Source organism: Leucopleurus acutus (assembly GCF_964270905.1).
Source record: "Leucopleurus acutus genome assembly, chromosome: 3".
Lineage (NCBI taxonomy): Eukaryota > Metazoa > Chordata > Mammalia > Artiodactyla > Delphinidae > Leucopleurus > Leucopleurus acutus.
Window position 1 is genome coordinate 53,974,786 of NC_139145.1, and position 17,803 is coordinate 53,992,588.

Genomic DNA, 17,803 nt, shown 5'->3' on the forward strand with positions numbered 1-17,803 from the left:
GATACTTGGGTCCATAGGCGTGGTCGGGGGCGTGGCGTGGCCAGGACGAGGCGTGGCCGGCGCGGGAAGGGCGGGGCCGGGGCCGGGGCCGGGCCGCTCCAGGCGCCTCCAGCCGATACCGCCAGGGGCCCCGGCACCTCCCGCGCCCGCCGCCCGACTGGACGCTGGCGGAAGGGGGCGGGGGCGTGACCGACTGTCTGGTTCTCTGGACAATAAAGTTTAGAAAGTTTGAAGAAGGAGGAGAAAAAAAACTCCCACGCCCCTTCGGCTACTCTGGCGCGGACGCCTGCGGCCCGGCACGTACAGAGCTCCAGCAGCAGTGTGCTCGCGGAGGCGTGGCAGGCGCGCCGGAATGGGAGTCACCGTGGACGTGCACGAGGTGTTCAAGTACCCCTTCGAGCAGGTGGTCGCCAGCTTCCTCCGAAAGGTATTCACCCAGCTCCGTCTCGGCCGGGGCTCGCATTCTCCCGCGCTGCCCCGGTGGCCCAGCGGTCTGCGCTCCGGGCAGTGGGCGCCCGCAGCTCCCCTCACCTCCACTCAGCACCCCTCTGCCCGCTTGGAGGTCCACACCCATGGTCGGTCTCCCCTTCCAACTGCGGGTTTCGCCTCTGGGATGTGCTGGGCGAGGGCGGGGGTGGATTTCCTTGAGAGCTCCCCCACCAGGATGAGGGAAAGGCTCCGTGCGCGGCAACACGTTCACACCCTGCCCCAGCTGGAGGGAGAGTCGCGGGGAACCCAAGTTCTGGAGCCCCGGTGAGGCTGCACGGGGCTTCTCGATCTCTCTAGTACATCATTGACTCCTTCAAAGCTAGTGGAGGCTGTTGAAGACGTCAGCTACCACCTCACCACTTTCTCTTTCATTAACAGCTTGGGACTTTGGGCAGTCCCCATGCCTTAGTTTTGTAATATGTAAAATGGGAAAAATAATAGTAACAACTCAGGAGTTGTGAGGATTCAAGTGGAATAATTCCCGTAAAGTGCTTATCACAGTGACTGATGCTTGCTAAGTTCTTTAAAATATATTGTTGTTGTTTATGCTACTATAATTGTACACCCTAGCCTCAATATTCAGTGGCCCTCTTTATCTCAAGGGCTGCTCCTGGGACTGTGGCTCATAACAGTAGAATGGGAAATGTCTTTCTAGTCTGGTTCTGCCTTTAGTTAGTTCACTTGATGGCCTTGGTCAAGGGTCATTTTCTCTCTAGGCTTCAGTTTCTGCATCTAAGATGTGTCCACTTAAAAAAAATGCACAACCTAAAAGTTGAGAATTATGTTTTATTGGGCAGACTTGCTGAGGACTTAAGCCTGGATACAGCCTCTGAGATAGCTCCTTGGGGCTGGTCTGAGGAGGTAAGGGAGGGGCCAGGATATATAGGAGTTCAAACAAAAAAAAGGATAGTTGACCATCCAAAGATTACTGCTAATTAAAGAAAACGGGACATCTCAAGTTAATGAAATTAGTGTTTTTCTGTGTATGGAACAATGCAAGAGTCTGGGCTCATTGAAATTCATTTGATAAGTGCCTTAACTATCTAGGACCTGTATCCTGTTTTACTCTGTCCTGAATCCCCTCAGGGTGCACCGCTGGGGATGGCTGCAGAGGCTGAAGGACTTATGGCCACAACATCGTTGGTTCCCTGAAATGGCAAGTGACATTTTTTTGTCCACAGATGAGTGTTGTATCAGATCTTCTTTCGGCTTTCACGATCTTGAGGAAGATTTGCAAGAATTGTAATTTGCCTTGGACAGCTGCCACCGGCAGTGCTCCCGGTGTGCCACCTGGAAGCCGGGAGATGGATTTTTTTAAGTGATAAGACCTGACCTCCATTAGAGGATGTACTTGGGGGCCCAGGTCACAAAGGAGTGAGTAGGACCCTGGTTAACATGATGTTGCCATGGAGGCCTTTTTGGCGGGGGAATGTCAGCTGGTTGATATTGTTAATTATCTCCTGTATGTAGTACCTGGTACCTACTAGGTGCTCAGCACAAGTCTGATGAATGATGAATGAATAAATGAATTACAGATGTGCTGTAGACGTTGCCTTAGGCTAGGCTTCTGGGCCCTAAAGAGAAAAAGCCAACACCCCATTTTTGTTTTAGGGCTGGCACTTTGGAGTGTGGATTCTCCAGTGTCACTGCCCCTTTGGAGAGCCTTTCTGGATTGTCCTCATCAGGAGGCAATCTCTGCCTTGTCAGAGCTGGAGGGACACTTTGGGCCTCAGTGACCGTCTTCTACAGTGTTGGGTAGTTACTACTGCATGTGTCTTTTCCCTCATTAGACTCTAACCTTCCTCGGGGTAGGTCTCACTCCTGAAGAAGCACGTAGCACGGTGCCAAGCTCTCATTTAGAGAGTACTTGGCCTGTGTCAAGCTTCTGGGCTAAATGCTTTTCTTTCATTCAGCAGGTGTTTAGAGACACTTTGTGTGCCAGGCTCCGTGCTGGGTGTAGGGCACCACAGACAGACTCTCTTCTCATGGAGCTGATGGTCTCTGGTGGGTGAGACTGACATTAATCAATGATTAACAAGTGAACACGTAACTCCAGCTGATGATGTGTATTTACACAGGGAAAGTTCACAGTGTTGTGAAGTCCCGGAGGGTGGCATTAGGGAAGACTTCCTCGAGAAAGTGACATTTGTGAAGTGATGGCTGAAACGTGAGACGAGTTTCCTAGGCCAGCGGGGCGGGGGAGGAAGTGCTGTCATACATTATCGTTTTTACAGCTTCAGGAATTAGTTACGATTGACTTCCATTCCATGGTCTGGAGAAACTGCGGTTCAGATTCCAAGTTCCCACAGCTAGCAAGTGGGAGAGCCAGGATTTCAACACATCTGACTCTCAGCTCACGCCCCCGAATCACCAGGCTGTGCTGCCTTGCACATAATAGACGCTCAGCTAATCACTGAGGGAATACAGTGCTGTAGACTCTACTCTGTGTGCTCTTTATCCAGTCTCAGTTTCCTTTTGCCTGCAGTCTTCTCTCAGGGTTTATTCATCTCCATCCGGTTGTGCCTGGTCTAAGGGTATAGCTTTGAAGGTGCGAGGGTGAGAAAATACATTGTTTTGGTTATCTGCTGTGTAACAGATCACCCTAGTGATTTAGTGGCCTAAACCAATGGTAAGCTTTTGATGGAAAGCTTTTAATTCTCACATTTCTACGAGTTGACTGGGCTCAGGTGGGCAGTTTTTAGGTGCCATGTGTTATAGCTGAGGTCGCTTCTATAGCTGGGTTCAGTTAGGATCTGGAAGAGTTTTTTTTTTTTTTCTGCGGTACGCGGGCCTCTCACTGCTGTGGCCTCTTCCGTTGCGGAGCACAGGCTCCGGACGCGCAGGCACAGCAGCCATGGCTCACGGGCCCAGCCGCTCCGCGGCATGTGGGATCTTCCTGGACCGGGGCACGAACCCGCGTCCCCTGCATTGGCAGGCGGACTCTCAACCACTGTGCCACCAGGGAAGCCCTGGAAGAGTTCTTATACAATACTTAGCAAAGTGCCTGGCACATAGTAAGTAAAAACTGAAGAGGACATTTTGGAAGGTAAGGCTAGGGTAAGTGGAGGAGAACATTTGCAGAAAAGGTCTAGGGGTGGGACAGTGTTATCTCTATGGACATTACACTTGCATTCTTTCTATTCACAAGGTAGTCCTTCAGAGATCCCTGGATGGGGCTATGTGACTGTCTCTAGGATGTCAGTAAATTCAGTTGCTCTGAGAATTTTCACCTTATTTTACATTATTCATTCTTTTTTCTTTTCTTTTCTCTCTCTCTCTTTTTTTTTTGGCTGCGCGGCATGCGGGATCTTAGTTCCCTGACCAGGGATCAAACCTGTGCCCCCTGCAGTAGAAGCGAGGAGTCTTAACCACTGGACCACCAGGGAGGTCCCCACCTTACATTATTTAAAGCCATGAACTGGAAGTCAGTAGACCTGGATCCCAATCATTGTGCTTCCTTCATTAAAAGCAGTTTTGAGGTGGCCTTGGGAAACAGTTTTCACCAGCCTATACTGTGTCCTTGAGCAAATTAGAAAGGGGCATCATCTAGGTGGTCTACACCCATAAGCTCACAGTAAATGGGGCTAGTGGGAGGTGTATGGGGCTACTTATGCAATGTAGAAAAACGTGCTCCTTCTTCTACTAGGTGCCCAATGGCCTGCTTGACTGGAAAACCTTGTGCAGTGAGCAACATGCACAACCTTATGAGACAACCCTACTGTCTTAATTTCTTATCTGTGAAGTGATATGCTATGTACCCCACCAGTCTCCCAGGATTGTTGTGAGGATCAGATGTGTAACAGTTTGACAAGCATATGTTTCTTTTAAAGCATAAGGTAGTAAGAATGATCCTTTTGGCAAAATACCTTTTATTTTTCTTTTAGTCTTTTTGTATTTTTTTTTATTCAAAGGAAAGCACTTGGCAGAAGGGACAATCATAGGATCTCTGGGAAGCATTTAATCTGATTTTGCACAATGGTATGTTTGAAGGTGCTACAGCACTGAGGAAGTTCTATTTTAAATAGAGTCTACTGATCTCTGGCTTTTGGTATGTTAGGGCTTGCCTTCCAAGTTATAATATCCTGCTATTTTTAAAACCTGAGGAATGTTTGCTCTTCTTACACCTGCCTGTTGGATACTACATGCAAAATATTAGCTACATGCTTTCAAAGCTAAGTGGCACCTTGAAAGCAAACACCACAATACTCTTTGTTCGTGGAGTGCAATGTTTCTCGTTGAACTCTTCATGGAGGAGTGCTGTGAAAACCAAAATGGTTTATTCATAAGATGCTAAACTGTACTTTCCATGAACTACAGTGTCAGTGCTCTTGACAGTGTGTTTTGGTTTCTTTCTTTGAATGACTCTTAGCTTTCTAGTTCTCATCGTTTATAGCTGTTTCCTTCCTTCTACTTAAAACCATCTGCAAAGAGAACACACTGTTGCATAGATGGATATAGCAGCTGATAGGCTTACTCATCTCTGGAAGCTAACATGGGTCCGTTTAATGGGCTTGCCTTGCATGAGCTGGATTCCTAGATTTTCTAAAAATTTCTTCCTAAAAGACTTCCTAAATTTTGTCTACCTGAAATTTAAAGTCATACAAAAGGCCATTATGTGGCCTGGATTTTTCTTGTTTATTCTTAAATGAGGCCAGAGAAGCTACAGTTTTTCTTAGCATAGAGTTGTTCAGGTTGATTTTCTTGTTATGCTGTAGGTAAAAGAGTCACTGTGAATAGAGTGTAAGCTTCATGGGTGGAGATTTTATCATCTGTTCCTGATGTATCTCAAGTATCCAAAGAGATCCCGGAACATAGTAGGGACTCAGCAAATCCTTATTGAATGAATGAGTGAAATACTCTCTTCAGGATTTAGCCTTATGTAATTTCAGACCGAAGCCCGTGTGGATTCAGTAATATGTCCTTACTTTGGGTACTGTAATCAAATGGACAGATTAAAATAATTTCTTTGCTTCAACACAGTGGCCTTGGATTTTATTCATTCTAGCCAGGAGCTTGATGTTGTGAACAAAATGGTTTGAATGTTTACCCTTAAACTCAGAAAGGGGATTTATGAATGGCTGTTTCTGTTTAGAGTAGAAAGTTGATGGGGTAATTAATAATGTTTCCATTTCTGATCCTATTTTTTCTTCCTTGCATATCTGACACATGTGTGGAACATCTCTCCCTACAGAGCTCCTGAAATATTGGGAGTGGACCCGTATTTCCAAAATAAGTGATTTGAAAATGATAGGCCTGGGTTAGCATAATGGTTATTTATCTTTTTGTTCACACTATAATAGTCTTTCTTCAGTTTTGTCTTCCTATCCTCAATTCTACTAGAAAATTAGGTGCAACGGGAAGAAGGTGAAGACAGGAAGAGCGTGGGCTCTGACATCAGCCAGGTGTCGGGGTGCTTCTAGCTGTGTGAGTTTGGGCAAGTCAGTTCATTTTTCTATGCCTCAGTTTTATCATCTGCATAATATTAGTAATATCTTCTGGAGTTGTTGGGAGAAAGTAAGTTGGATAATGCACACAGTTGCATACAATATACATAGTTTAATGTCACCACACAGTAGGTGCTTTAGTACTTGTTTAAAACAAGTACCTTTAAAGTACTTGTTAAAAATCGTTATAGTAATACTAACAGAAATAATTTATGACATGTAAATCCATGAACTTGAAAATAAAAAGCTGAGAGAAGTAGTCTGCAGAAATCTTTTTAACTTGGAGTAATTAAAGGGAGAGTAAGCATGAATAAAGGTGCATATTTGAATTATGACTTTTTTTTTTTTTTTTTTTTTTGTGGTACGCGGGCCTCTCACTGTTGTGGGCTCTCCCGTTGCGGAGCACAGGCTCCAGATGCGCAGGCTCAGTGGCCATGGCTCACGGGCCCTGCCGCTCCATGGCATGTGGGATCTTCCCGGACCGGGACACGAACCTGTGTCCCCTGCATCAGCAGGCGGACTCTCAACCACTGCGCCACCAGGGAAGCCCTGAATTATGACTTATTTTTAAAATGTCATTTAAATAATATTAAAGCATACTTAGTGAGTTACCTAGTAGAGGTTGTGGCTTAATCAGTGCCTGAAAGATAGGAAAATTTTAACTATCAAAGTATAGTAGTTAAACATTCATTATATTTCTCCTAATAGAAATCCACAATAGGTCTGTGTATCATTTGGCCCTTGGGAGATGAAAAGCTAAATAAAACATAGCCCTGGCCTCAAGGAGCTCACTGTCAAAGGGGACAAAGGGAAATAAATTAATTTTTGTGATAAGTGCCTTCTCAGGGGCATATCACACATACAGTGTGGCGCAAGAGTCATGTTTTAATTATAAATCTGTAAGAGCTTTTAGAGTACTTAGAGTTTGTTGCCTTTTTTAAAAGTAAGTATTCTCTCTATTCTCTTCTCCAGTGTGGCGCTTTCCCTAATGCTAGTGGGCAGGGATGTGTCAAGGAGTCCTTGTCGTATCTTCTACAAATTCTGCAATGGTAAAGCATGAGCTTGTGAGGTTTTACTAGTCTAGGAAAATAAGAAATATCTTCTAGTAATTTTTGAGTAATCATTTAAATATATCTGAATTGCAAATGGACACTAATAGTATACTTAATACGACACCACAGTAAGTTACAAGATAAAGACTGAAGTCTTGAAAGTAAGTTTTCAAAAATATTGAGTCATTTTTTAGTAGCAAAACCAGTAAGGTGCCAGGTGTTACACTTTACATAAAATTATTTCCTTGAATTCCTATAACAGCTCTTTGAGGTAGACTTTTTTGTTTTGTTTTGTTTTTGTTTTTCTAATTTTACAGATGAGAAAACTGTGACTGACTGAGATAATTTGCCAGAGACTCCCATAGGTGGGCTCCAACTGAGGTCTCTTAGATTCTAAAACTCATTCTGTTTCCCAGACTTTTATTTTACTTTCATTTATTTCTTAACTTTTCATTTAGAAATAATTTGACTTACAAAATGTTGCAAAAACAGACAGAAAATTCATGTCCTTAACTTCCTCAAACCACTATATAATTTTTAAAATCAGGGAATTAACACTGATACCGTGTTAACTGTCCTATAAACATTATTCACATTTTGGCACTTGTTTACTAATACGATTTTTTTTTAGTCTAGGATTCAATCCAGGATCCCACATTACATTTAGTTGTTGTATCTTAGTCTCCTCTTCAGTTCCTTAGTGCTTTCTGGACCATGGTGCTTTCCAAGAGTACTGATTAGTTACTTTGTAGACTTTGTAACTTTAAATGCATTGGGTTTGTGTATGCATTTTTTAAAAAAAATAGATCTTTATTGGAATATAATTGTTTTACAATACTGTGTTAGTTTCTGTTGCACACCAGAGTGAATCAGCCATACGCATACATATGTCCCCATATGCCCTCCTTCTTGAGCCTCCCTCCCATCCTCCTTGTCCCACCCCTCTAAGTCATCGCAAAGCACTGAGCTGATCTCCTGAGCTGTGCTGCTGCTTCCCACTAGCTATCTATTTTACATTCAGTAGTGTACATATGTCCATGCTACTCTCACTTTACCCCAGCTTCCCCCTCCCTGCCCCTGTGTCCTCAAGTGCATTCTCTATGTCTACGTCTTTATTCCTGCCCTGCAGCTGTGCTCATCAGTATCATTTATTTATTTATTTTTTTAAGATTCCATGTATATGTGTTAGCATACAGTATTTGTTTTTCTCTTCCTGACTTACTTCACTCTGTATGACAGACTCTAGGTCCATCCACCTCACTACAAATAAATCAGTTTCCTTTCTTTTTATGGCTAATACTCCATTGTATATATGTGCCACATCTTTATCCATTCATCTGTCGATGGACATTTAGGTTGGTTCCATGTCTTGGCTATTGGAAATAGTGCTGCATTTAATGTTTAGGGAAGAGGATTTTCCTTGGTGTCACAATTGTATGAATGATTCTTTTTAATAAACTTCATTATGTCATTGCCAATTATTGGGACATTTTGGTATGAATGAGCGTGAAGTGACGTTGGTTGGCCTTTGTTTAGAATCATAACTTGTCCCACCAGAAGGGCCTTTGAGGATCATCTGGTGGTCTACCACCCGGGCTTCACAGATGGCAGCATCACAGTCTGCACATCTTGCCTCCTTGTCCTTTGTTTCTTCTACTTCATCCTCCTACTGCGAAGGCCAACGAACAGCCATTCAAAATGTCTGTTGACTTAAATGTGTTTAGTCTTTGACATTTTGACTCATCATTTGGTCTTGGTATAAAGTCAACTTTGCTTTTCTTTTAAGATAGACAATAGTATGTAGCTCATAAAGGGAATTTGGCACAGCTCGCAGTGATTTTTTTGTGTAGTTAAATGCCATATCTCTTTTCAACAGCTTCATCCCTTTGTGTGTACATGTTTGGCATTAGCCTGGGTAGCAGAGATTCCCTTAATGCTTATAAAACTGATATGTTAATATACCAGACTTACTTTAGGTCTCCTTGGCCTTCTTTGAAGGACTAATACAGATATAACAGCTTAACTGCTTCCTCATGCTCTCTTGGATAATGCCAGTTGGAAGTTGGTAAACAATGGCTTCTTTGGAGGTCATTGACTTTTTTGGTGGGAGTATTATAAAAGGCAGGCATAGACTTCTGAGCTTTTTGGAAAGTTGTGTCTTTTTTTTTTTTTTTTTTTTTTGCGGTACGCGGGCCTCTCACTGTTGTGGCCTCTCCCGTTGCAGAGCACAGCCTCCGGACGCGCAGGCTCGGCGGCCTAGCTGCTCTGCGGCATGTGGGATCTTCCCAGACCGGGGCACGAACCCGTGTCCCCTGCATCGGCAGGCGGACTCTCAACCACTGCGCCACAAGGGAAGCCCCTTTCTTTTTTTAAAATATTAATTATTTATTTATTTGGCTGCACGAGGTCGTAGTTGCGGCATGCATGCGGGATCTAGTTCCCTGACCAGGGATCGAACCCTGGCCCCCTGCATAGGGAGTTTGGAGTCTTAACCACTGGACCACCGAAGTCCTGGAAAGTTGATATGTTAATAACTCCTTACTCTCTTAAGAGTCGGATTTATGAAAGCTTATTATATTTTCCCCCTGTAAATAAGAAACGTAAATATACCCTATCTTCATGGATCTACTCCCAGAAATATACTGAATGTTATTCCTGTAGTTAGATGGACTCTATTTCTTGACCTCTCACTCTTCATAGCTATGTATTTGTTTTAATGTGTATTTTGTTTTTTACCCATTATTTCGAAATTTTTGGCCTCTTGCCTTTTAATATGTAAAACACATGAAAGCAAGGTATATGACAGTGTAGGAGAGTCTATGTTTTACTCTTGTTAGATTGTTACATACATATAATGTAAGCAGTGATATTTGCAGCACATTTATGTCTTGGGGAAAGGGAAGGGATTAGTTTATACATTCTGTGAAGAATGTAAAAATTATAAGTAAATTCAGAATGAACTCAAATATACCTTGAAAAATCCCTTGTGTCGCCCAGAAAGTATGGCAAATGTGCAGAGCCCTGTGCAGTAATTATTAGCCACTGCAGTTTGTGGTCCACTGATTGAGGTCCAAGGATGGCAAGGGTTTTTGGTAGATATTTGGGTCATCAGTCCACTTTGCTTCCATGAAAGCCACTAGTGTGGAGCGGGGACCGGAAGATCCCAGGGTTGCCCTGCTCGTGTGCAGGTCTTATGCCATTATGTTTTTAACATGGAGACTTCTTATCTTAACACTTGTTAAGAGATTTACTCATTTTGAGGAGGACAAAATGAGATAATACATATGGTGACCTCTAATACAGCACTCTGCATGGGCAAAGTAGATGTGCAATTAAGTCTTTGATGGGCTTGATCCTGATCTAGCTTAACCCTTCCCACTGTCACACTGTGTTTGTACAGGTGTCCAGAAAAACCCGGTCACCTGCTTCCTGTCTTCCCAGTTGGCATTCCTGGTGGTGACCCTCTCTGAGCAGCCTTCCCTCTCTCGACCCCTTATTCGCTGACTTCAGATACATTTTTGTGAATTCAATCATGAATATTCAAGTTACCACAATATGGTGTCAGAAAATTTTGAGTAATGCCAGGTAGGGGGCGCCTCAGCACAATAAATCTTTATTTTAAAAAAAGTTAAAATAGATGCCTTTCATGTCATGGTATTTAGCTATTGTAAATAAACCTCTGATTTCTTTTTCCATTCTCGTATGGAAGGAGACTCGAGGCTCGCATCTCTTCAACTCCAAAAGTAGTTGCATAGGAAAATGCCTTGAATCTTGCAAATGAGTTTACTGGAGTGAATAGCTTAGGATTTCTTGTGTTTGGCTGAGGCAACTTCCATTTTACTTTGTAATTTGCAAGAATTGTCGAATGAGTAACCCTTAAGTATTTTACAATGGTTCCTCTTCATGATTTCCCAAGCCCCTGTTATCCCTTAGTCTGATTTATTTTCGCCTTATATATTTTATTTTTTGTTTTTCTGACTAACGTGTAAACTCTCAAAGAGGCTACAATTTTGTTTGTTTCATTACTCTGTCCTTAGTGCCTGGAACGGTGCCTAGGTAGTCGGAAAACTGTTAAGTGAAGAATAGTGTCACTATTATTTAAATCGATACCCTTCACCCTAATAAGCAGATACTAAAGTTATATAAAAGCGTGAGTAAAGCATTTGAGTTTATAATCTTTAGGAATTTCACTGATAACTTTGTGAAGTAATCAGAACTTGGGAACTTTTTATCATTTGCCTTCTCTGGTGATTATGTTTCCAACCTCTTTCATAATTTAGTTCAGTCATCTTCCTACAGCTTACAGTGTATTTATAATATTCAGTCAGTCAGGATGTACTGATGAATATAATAAAATGAGTAAAATAGAACTGTAGTAGAGGCAATATTCTCATACTCTCGTTTTACCTTAGTATAAAAGTTCTGATTTCTATACACATACACACACAATAAAAATTAAAGGCATCTGTGTGAGTCTCAGATGTCTCCCTCACTTCAAGGGTGTTGTGTAAGTGAAGCCCCCTTGCTGAGGGACAGAACAGCTAAACCTGACCCCCTGTGATGGACATTATCTTCAAAAAAATACTGAAGGTTAAACTTCAAGAAAACAAGCATTGTAATTTTGAGCATTTTTTTCTGGAGCAAACATGAATGAATGAATACATAAATATTTAAACAGCCATGTTGGGAAATTCCTTGGCAGTCCAGTGGTTAGGACTTGGTGCTTTCACTGCTGGGGCCTGGGTTTGATCCCTGGTCGGGGAACTAAGATCATAAAAGCCGAGCGTGTGGCCACAAACAAACAAACAAAAAGGCAAGTTGTTGATTTGTTATCAAGATTGCAGCTGCCCGGATGGGAGTGTGACTGGCAGAGTTTACGGCATGGGGTGTGATGTGGTGTTGAGGATGCCAAGGACTGAGCCCACTGTTCGCTTCATAGATTGGTTCCCCTGGTCCTCGAAGGGAGTAAGGTTTAGTTTTCGCATTGGTCCCGGAGGTCAGCAAGGTTTATCTTCCAGATTGTTCATTCATTCGGCAAATATTCATTGAGTGCCTGCTATGTGCCAGACACTGTGCTGGCTGGTGGAGATACAGAATTCCTGCTCTTGCAGAGTCTGTGTTCTTACCCCAGGTCTTTTGGGGCCACAGATATCTGTAACAATGTGTGAAAGTGATGGATCCTTTTCCCTGAAAAATCAGTCCCTCAGTCAACCTCTTATACAAATTGATGCATGCAGACACAGAGCTGCCGTGGGGTGGGGAAGAGCCCTGCTCACGGAGTTTTGTAGACCATTTCCTGGGTTCAGAAGGCTTAAAGCTCAAGCTTACCAAGTGGAGGGCCCTGTCCCCTGCCCCCCCCCCCCACCAAGCCTGTTCGCTGCTCTCATCGCCCCCTCAGCACCTTACGGTGTTTTGGGTAAGACTTCCCTGTGATTTTCCTTTCATATTAGATCGCGTGATGAAGCAGTAAACCTCTGGGAATAGAGCCTGACAGGCGCTCAGCAGGCCTGGTCAGCAGCCTGCTTGTCCTCTGGCTTTGAGGACTTCTACTGTCTGAGTCTCTTTTTGCATCTGAGCAGTGCAAAGGGTGGGGTTTGAGTGACTGAGGTGTTTGAGGGTAGGTTAGGTGGGCAGGCCTTGAAGGTAAAAGAAAGTATCTGTGGCTGAATTACAGTCTTGATGCTCATTAACTGGGGGATTTTGAGCAAATGACTTAGTTTATCCAAGCTTAATTTCTCACAAGTGAAAGGGAAAAAAAAAAACCCAGAATGTAACTCATGGAATAGTTTTGAGAATTAAACTGAAATAATATATTAAACTGCCTAGGACAAAAATGGTAGCTATTATCAGTTTTTTTTTTCCATAAATTTATTTTTGGCTGTGTTGGGTCTTCGTTGCTGCGCGCAACCTTTCTAGTTGTGGCGAGCAGGGGCTACTCTTCGTTGTGGTGCACGCGCGGGCTTCTCATTGCGGTGGCTTCTCTTGTTGCGGAGCACGGGCTCTAGGCACGCGGGCTCAGTAGTTGTGGCGCACGGGCTTAGTTGCTCCGTGGCATGTGTGATCTTCCCGGACCAGGGCTCAAACCCATGTCCCCTGCATTGGCAGGTGGATCTTTTTTTTTTTCTTTCTTATTAATTAATTTATTTATTTTTGGCAGCGTTGGGTCTTCGTTGCTGCTCGTGGGCTTTCTTTTTAGTTGCAATGAGCGGGGGCTACTCGTCATTGCCGTGCGCGGGCCTCTCATTGCGGTGGCCTCTCTTGTCGCAGAGCACCGGCTCTAGACGCACAGGCTCTAGAGTGCAGGCTCAGTAGTTGTGGCGCACGGGCCTAGCTGCTCTGCAGCATGTGGGATCTTCCTGAACGAGGGCTTGAACCCATGTCCCCTGCATTGGCAGGCGGATTCCTAACCACTGCGCCACTGGGGAAGCCCTGGCAGGCGGATTCTTAACCACTGTGCCACCAGGGAAGCCCTTTCAGCTTTTTATTAACATGAAATTGTGTTTCAGGGGAATTTAATCAATAAATAAACTTATTTTTTTGTATTTTTTTCTTTATTGAAATATAGTTGATTTACAGTGCTGTGCCAGTTTCTTCTGTACAGCAAAGTGACTCACCATACACATATATACATAAATAAACTATTGAGCACCTGGCACAGACTCCTTCTGTGATTATATTCCTGTGATGCTGACCCAGCCACCAGGCAATAGTAAAGGACAATAGTGAAGGAATTCACTATGTATTGATACTAGGCCTGATTTCATTTTGTGGCTCTACCACTAACCAGCTGGGTGACCCTAAGCTTTCTGATTTTATTTAGTTTCCATTTAGTTTCTGAAAGATGGGATAATGATATCCCATGACCCAATCACAACAGAGAGGCTGATTTTAGAAAAGATCATGCAAGTAAAGCATTCAACACAGTGCCTCATACAAAGAACACGCTTGATTTATATAAGGCTGTTTCAATATTAATAGTATTATTTATTAATTAGCTTAACCTAACCTCCCCGTCTCCATCCAGAGCTAGGTCGACTCCAAAGAAGGTTTCTCCTGATTTCATACAGATCCAGTTGATGACAGCATCTACTTACCTATTCCAAACTAGTAAAATTAAGACTCTTGATTGAAAACTGGCCTTAGAGATTGCTTGGATAATATTTACTGTTTCTGCAAATAACTGGTTACTGTGAAGTAATTCACTTTGGTAAAAAAAAGAATGGTAATTTCTCTTTATGTGTTTTCATTTAGTATCCAAACCCCATGGATAAAAATGTCATCTCTGTAAAAATTGTGGAGGAAAAAAAAGGTAAGTGCTACTGATCTTTGTAAAGATGTGTGTCTTTGTGTGTGTGTGTGGCCTGTTATATATATATATATTTTTTTGCGGTACGCGGGCCTCTCACTGTTGTGGCCTCTCCCGTTGTGGAGCACAGGCTCTGGACACGCAGGCTCAGAGGCCATGGCTCACGGGCCCAGCTGCTCCGCGGCATGCGGGATCTTCCCGGACTGGGGCACGAACCCATGTCCCCTGCGCCACCAGGCACGAACCCGTGTCCCCTGCGCCACCAGGGAAGCCCTGGCCTGTTATATTTTAAACAGGTATATTAACAGGTATAGTTCTGTATTCGAGGCGACTGACAGAAAAGAGCACCCGGCATTTCCAGCAGTAGAAGGCTTGCCTTATGCTCTTGTCACTTTCTCCATTAAGAATTGATGACAGCTGTGACAGTTTACATTTTTGAACACTTAATGTGTGCCAGGCACTCTTACTTTTATTAACTTAATCCTCAGAACAATGAGGTCACATGGCTATGTCTCTTGATATATTCGTATACCATTTTATAGATGGCAAAATAGATATTACTAATAGCATGTATATGAGCTGTGACTGTAAAATGGTTGGATTATGGAATCAAAACTGCTTAACAATATGGTTCAGTATTGACTAGAGTAGGGCTTGACAAATTATGCTTGTGTTGCCTGTTGTTGTAAATAAAGTTTTATTGGCACACAGCTATGCCCATTTGTTTATGTATTATCTGTGCTTACTTCCTTATCACAATAGAGTTGTGGTAACAGAGACTGTATGGCCCACAAAACCTAAAATATTAATATTTACCATCTGGCGCTTTACAGAAGATGTTTACTGATCCTTGGACTGGAGTGTAGGAGTCTTTCCTGTTCTCTGTCATTTACATCTCCGGTAGAAGCGTTTTCACTGTCAGTGTTTGAACTCGAGAGCTGGCAATGAAGGAAGCTATAATGATGCTCATCATCAATGTGTAAACCTTTGAAGACACCCAGGCTCGGTCTACCATGCTCTTGAACCTTCTGAGAAAACGTATGAGATGTTCATTTCGTGACCCTGAGCCATTCTCTCTGGTGAAGAGAGAACTGTCTTTGCGAGAGTATTTCCTGCTCTTCCATAACTCTGTAAATATGATTAAAAGCCGTTTTCTCAGGTACCTGCACTCGTAGGAGAAAGGTTTTATATGGCATTAGAAAAGTCTGATTTCAGGTCCTGATTTTGTGACTGTCTACATGAACTAACTTCTTGGAGGCTCTATTTCTTCATCTGTTAAATGGGAAAATAATAACCAACTGCCTTTAGGTTGTTGAGAAGATCAAATGATAGAACAATGTGCATATTTCTAAGTGGTTAATTATAATTTCTAGCACTGACAGGGGCATCTTTGCCTCCGAGAGTGGCTCATCCATTTTCACTACGTGTACTGCAGACATTGGATGAGATGGCCAAAGGCATGCCAGTAGGCAGAGGAGGTGAACCCATTTCTCACCCTACCAACAACTTCTGGGCACTCAGGGTGTTTGCACCAAGGTTCAGGGCTGTTATAGCCAGAGCTTTGAGAAACTGTAGGAACATGCTGAGTCACAGTAATTCAGAGCAAAAGACAACACTTCAGAGTTTATATTTTTCTCTGATTTGGTTTCCTTTTTTTCTCAACTCACATTTATTGTGGTTTTTTTTTTATGTCCCTAGTGCTATTCTGTAAACTTCTTTCCAAAACAGAATAGTTCCAGCCACAGGGGGTCTGCTCCCCTACGAGAGAAGAGTATGCCCAATATAATTAATAAGAGGTTTATTCAAAAAGAGTCATGTACCAAAATGTTCATTGCAGCTTTATTTACAGTAACCCGGAGATGGAAACAAGCTAAGTGTCCATCATCGGATGAATGGATAAAGAAGATGTGGCACATATATACAATGGAATATTACTCAGCCATAAAAAGAAACGAAATTGAGTTATTTGTAGTGAGGTGGATGGACCTAGAGTCTGTCATACAGAGTGAAGTAAGTCAGAAAGAGAAAGACAAATACGGTATGCTAACACATATATATGGAATTTAAGAAAAAAAATGTCATGAAGAACCTAGGGATAAGACAGGAATAAAGACACAGACCTACTAGAGAATGGACTTGAGGATACAGGGAGTGGGAAGGGTAAGCTGTGACAAAGCGAGAGAGGCATGGACATATATACACTACCAAACGTAAGGTAGATAGCTAGTGGGAAGCAGCCGCATAGCACAGGGAGATCAGCTCGGTGCTTTGTGACCGCCTGGAGGGGTGGGATAGGGAGGGTGGGAGGGAGGGAGACGCAAGAGGGAAGAGATATGGGAACATATGTATATGTATAACTGATTCACTTTGTTATAAAGCAGAAACTAACACACCATTGTAAAGCAATTATACTCCAATAAAGATGTAAAAAAAAAAAAAAAGTTTAAATTTGTAGCCAGAAACCTGTGCTTGAAAACACGTTTGGTGCAGAAGGTGGCAGAATCAGATTCTCCATCGTTTTGTTAAAACATTCTCTTCGTTGGAGCTGAGCAGGGGGCTCACTGGCCATGGCCATTGGAGTGTTGACATTGATAGTCCTGAGCAGTGAACGATTTACGATTCTTTTGTCCTTGAATTTAGAATGTGCAGTGTGAGTGGCTAGCTATTTTATCCTTATTCCTTGCTCACAGATATTGGCAGGGATTTGGCCCAGAAAAGTGGTCAGGGATGCTGGGTTTTGAGTTAAATATTTTCTCTGGGAATTCTACATATAGAAAATTGAGATTGACATTAAAAGTTTTATTGACATTAAAACAAGAATACATTTCCATCAGTTCTTTTTTGAGTGTAAAAATTTTCTGTTTCTAGATGTGTCAACAGGGATCATCTATAGAAAGAGGATTGCAGTCTGTCAAAATGTGGTTCCAGAAATTTTAAGGAAGGTAAATTCATTTCAAAATTTAATCAGATTTGGTGTAACGTTGGGTGTTTTCCAAATAGTCATGGAAAGAGATAGCATTTTCTGATGTGAAGGAGTGTTAGAACTGCCCCAGTTCTCCTACCTCAGAGCCCTTCTAAGGAAGAAATCTGTCTCCTGTCCAACCTTAGTTTTGACAGGTGCTACCAGAGAGAGTTTTTTTCCTGTCTGTTCTGTCTCTTTTGTGGAGGGCTCTTAGTGTACATAGAGATGGGCAACAATTATTTTAAAAGATACTTTGGACATTTTTCATGAAGTGGCCATCTTTTCTAATCTGTCCATGGTTAGATATGACTCTTAGGTAAGAATGATCAGAAGCGGGCAGATGGTAAGTATTAACTTCAGTAAGGAAGAGAAAAGCTTCAGTTTCCATTTTACTGTCAGTAAGAAAAGCTTCAGTTTCCATTTTACTGTCAGGTTTTGAGAGTAGTGTTTTCAGCACCCTCTGTAAGTCTTTTTGTGTGTGTTTCTGTAAAGTAATGGTATTGATGATGAAATCTTCATGATAGCAAATTGTTTTCTCTCTTTGAAATCC

At 42.7% G+C, this 17,803-nt stretch overlaps 1 protein-coding gene across 1 annotated transcript in view; it reads left to right on the forward strand.

Moving 5' to 3' along the window:
* The first annotated feature begins 285 nt into the window (after nt 1-285).
* The window catches only part of PRELID2 (PRELI domain containing 2), an 88,387-nt gene continuing 70,869 nt past the window's right edge, over nt 286-17,803 (forward strand). Inside the window, exons 1-3 of the mRNA XM_082836006.1 lie at nt 286-427; nt 14,237-14,294; nt 17,160-17,233. Coding sequence (XP_082692132.1) covers nt 353-427; nt 14,237-14,294; nt 17,160-17,233 — 207 coding nt within the window. The 5' untranslated portion in view covers nt 286-352. The remainder of the gene's footprint in view (nt 428-14,236; nt 14,295-17,159; nt 17,234-17,803) is intronic.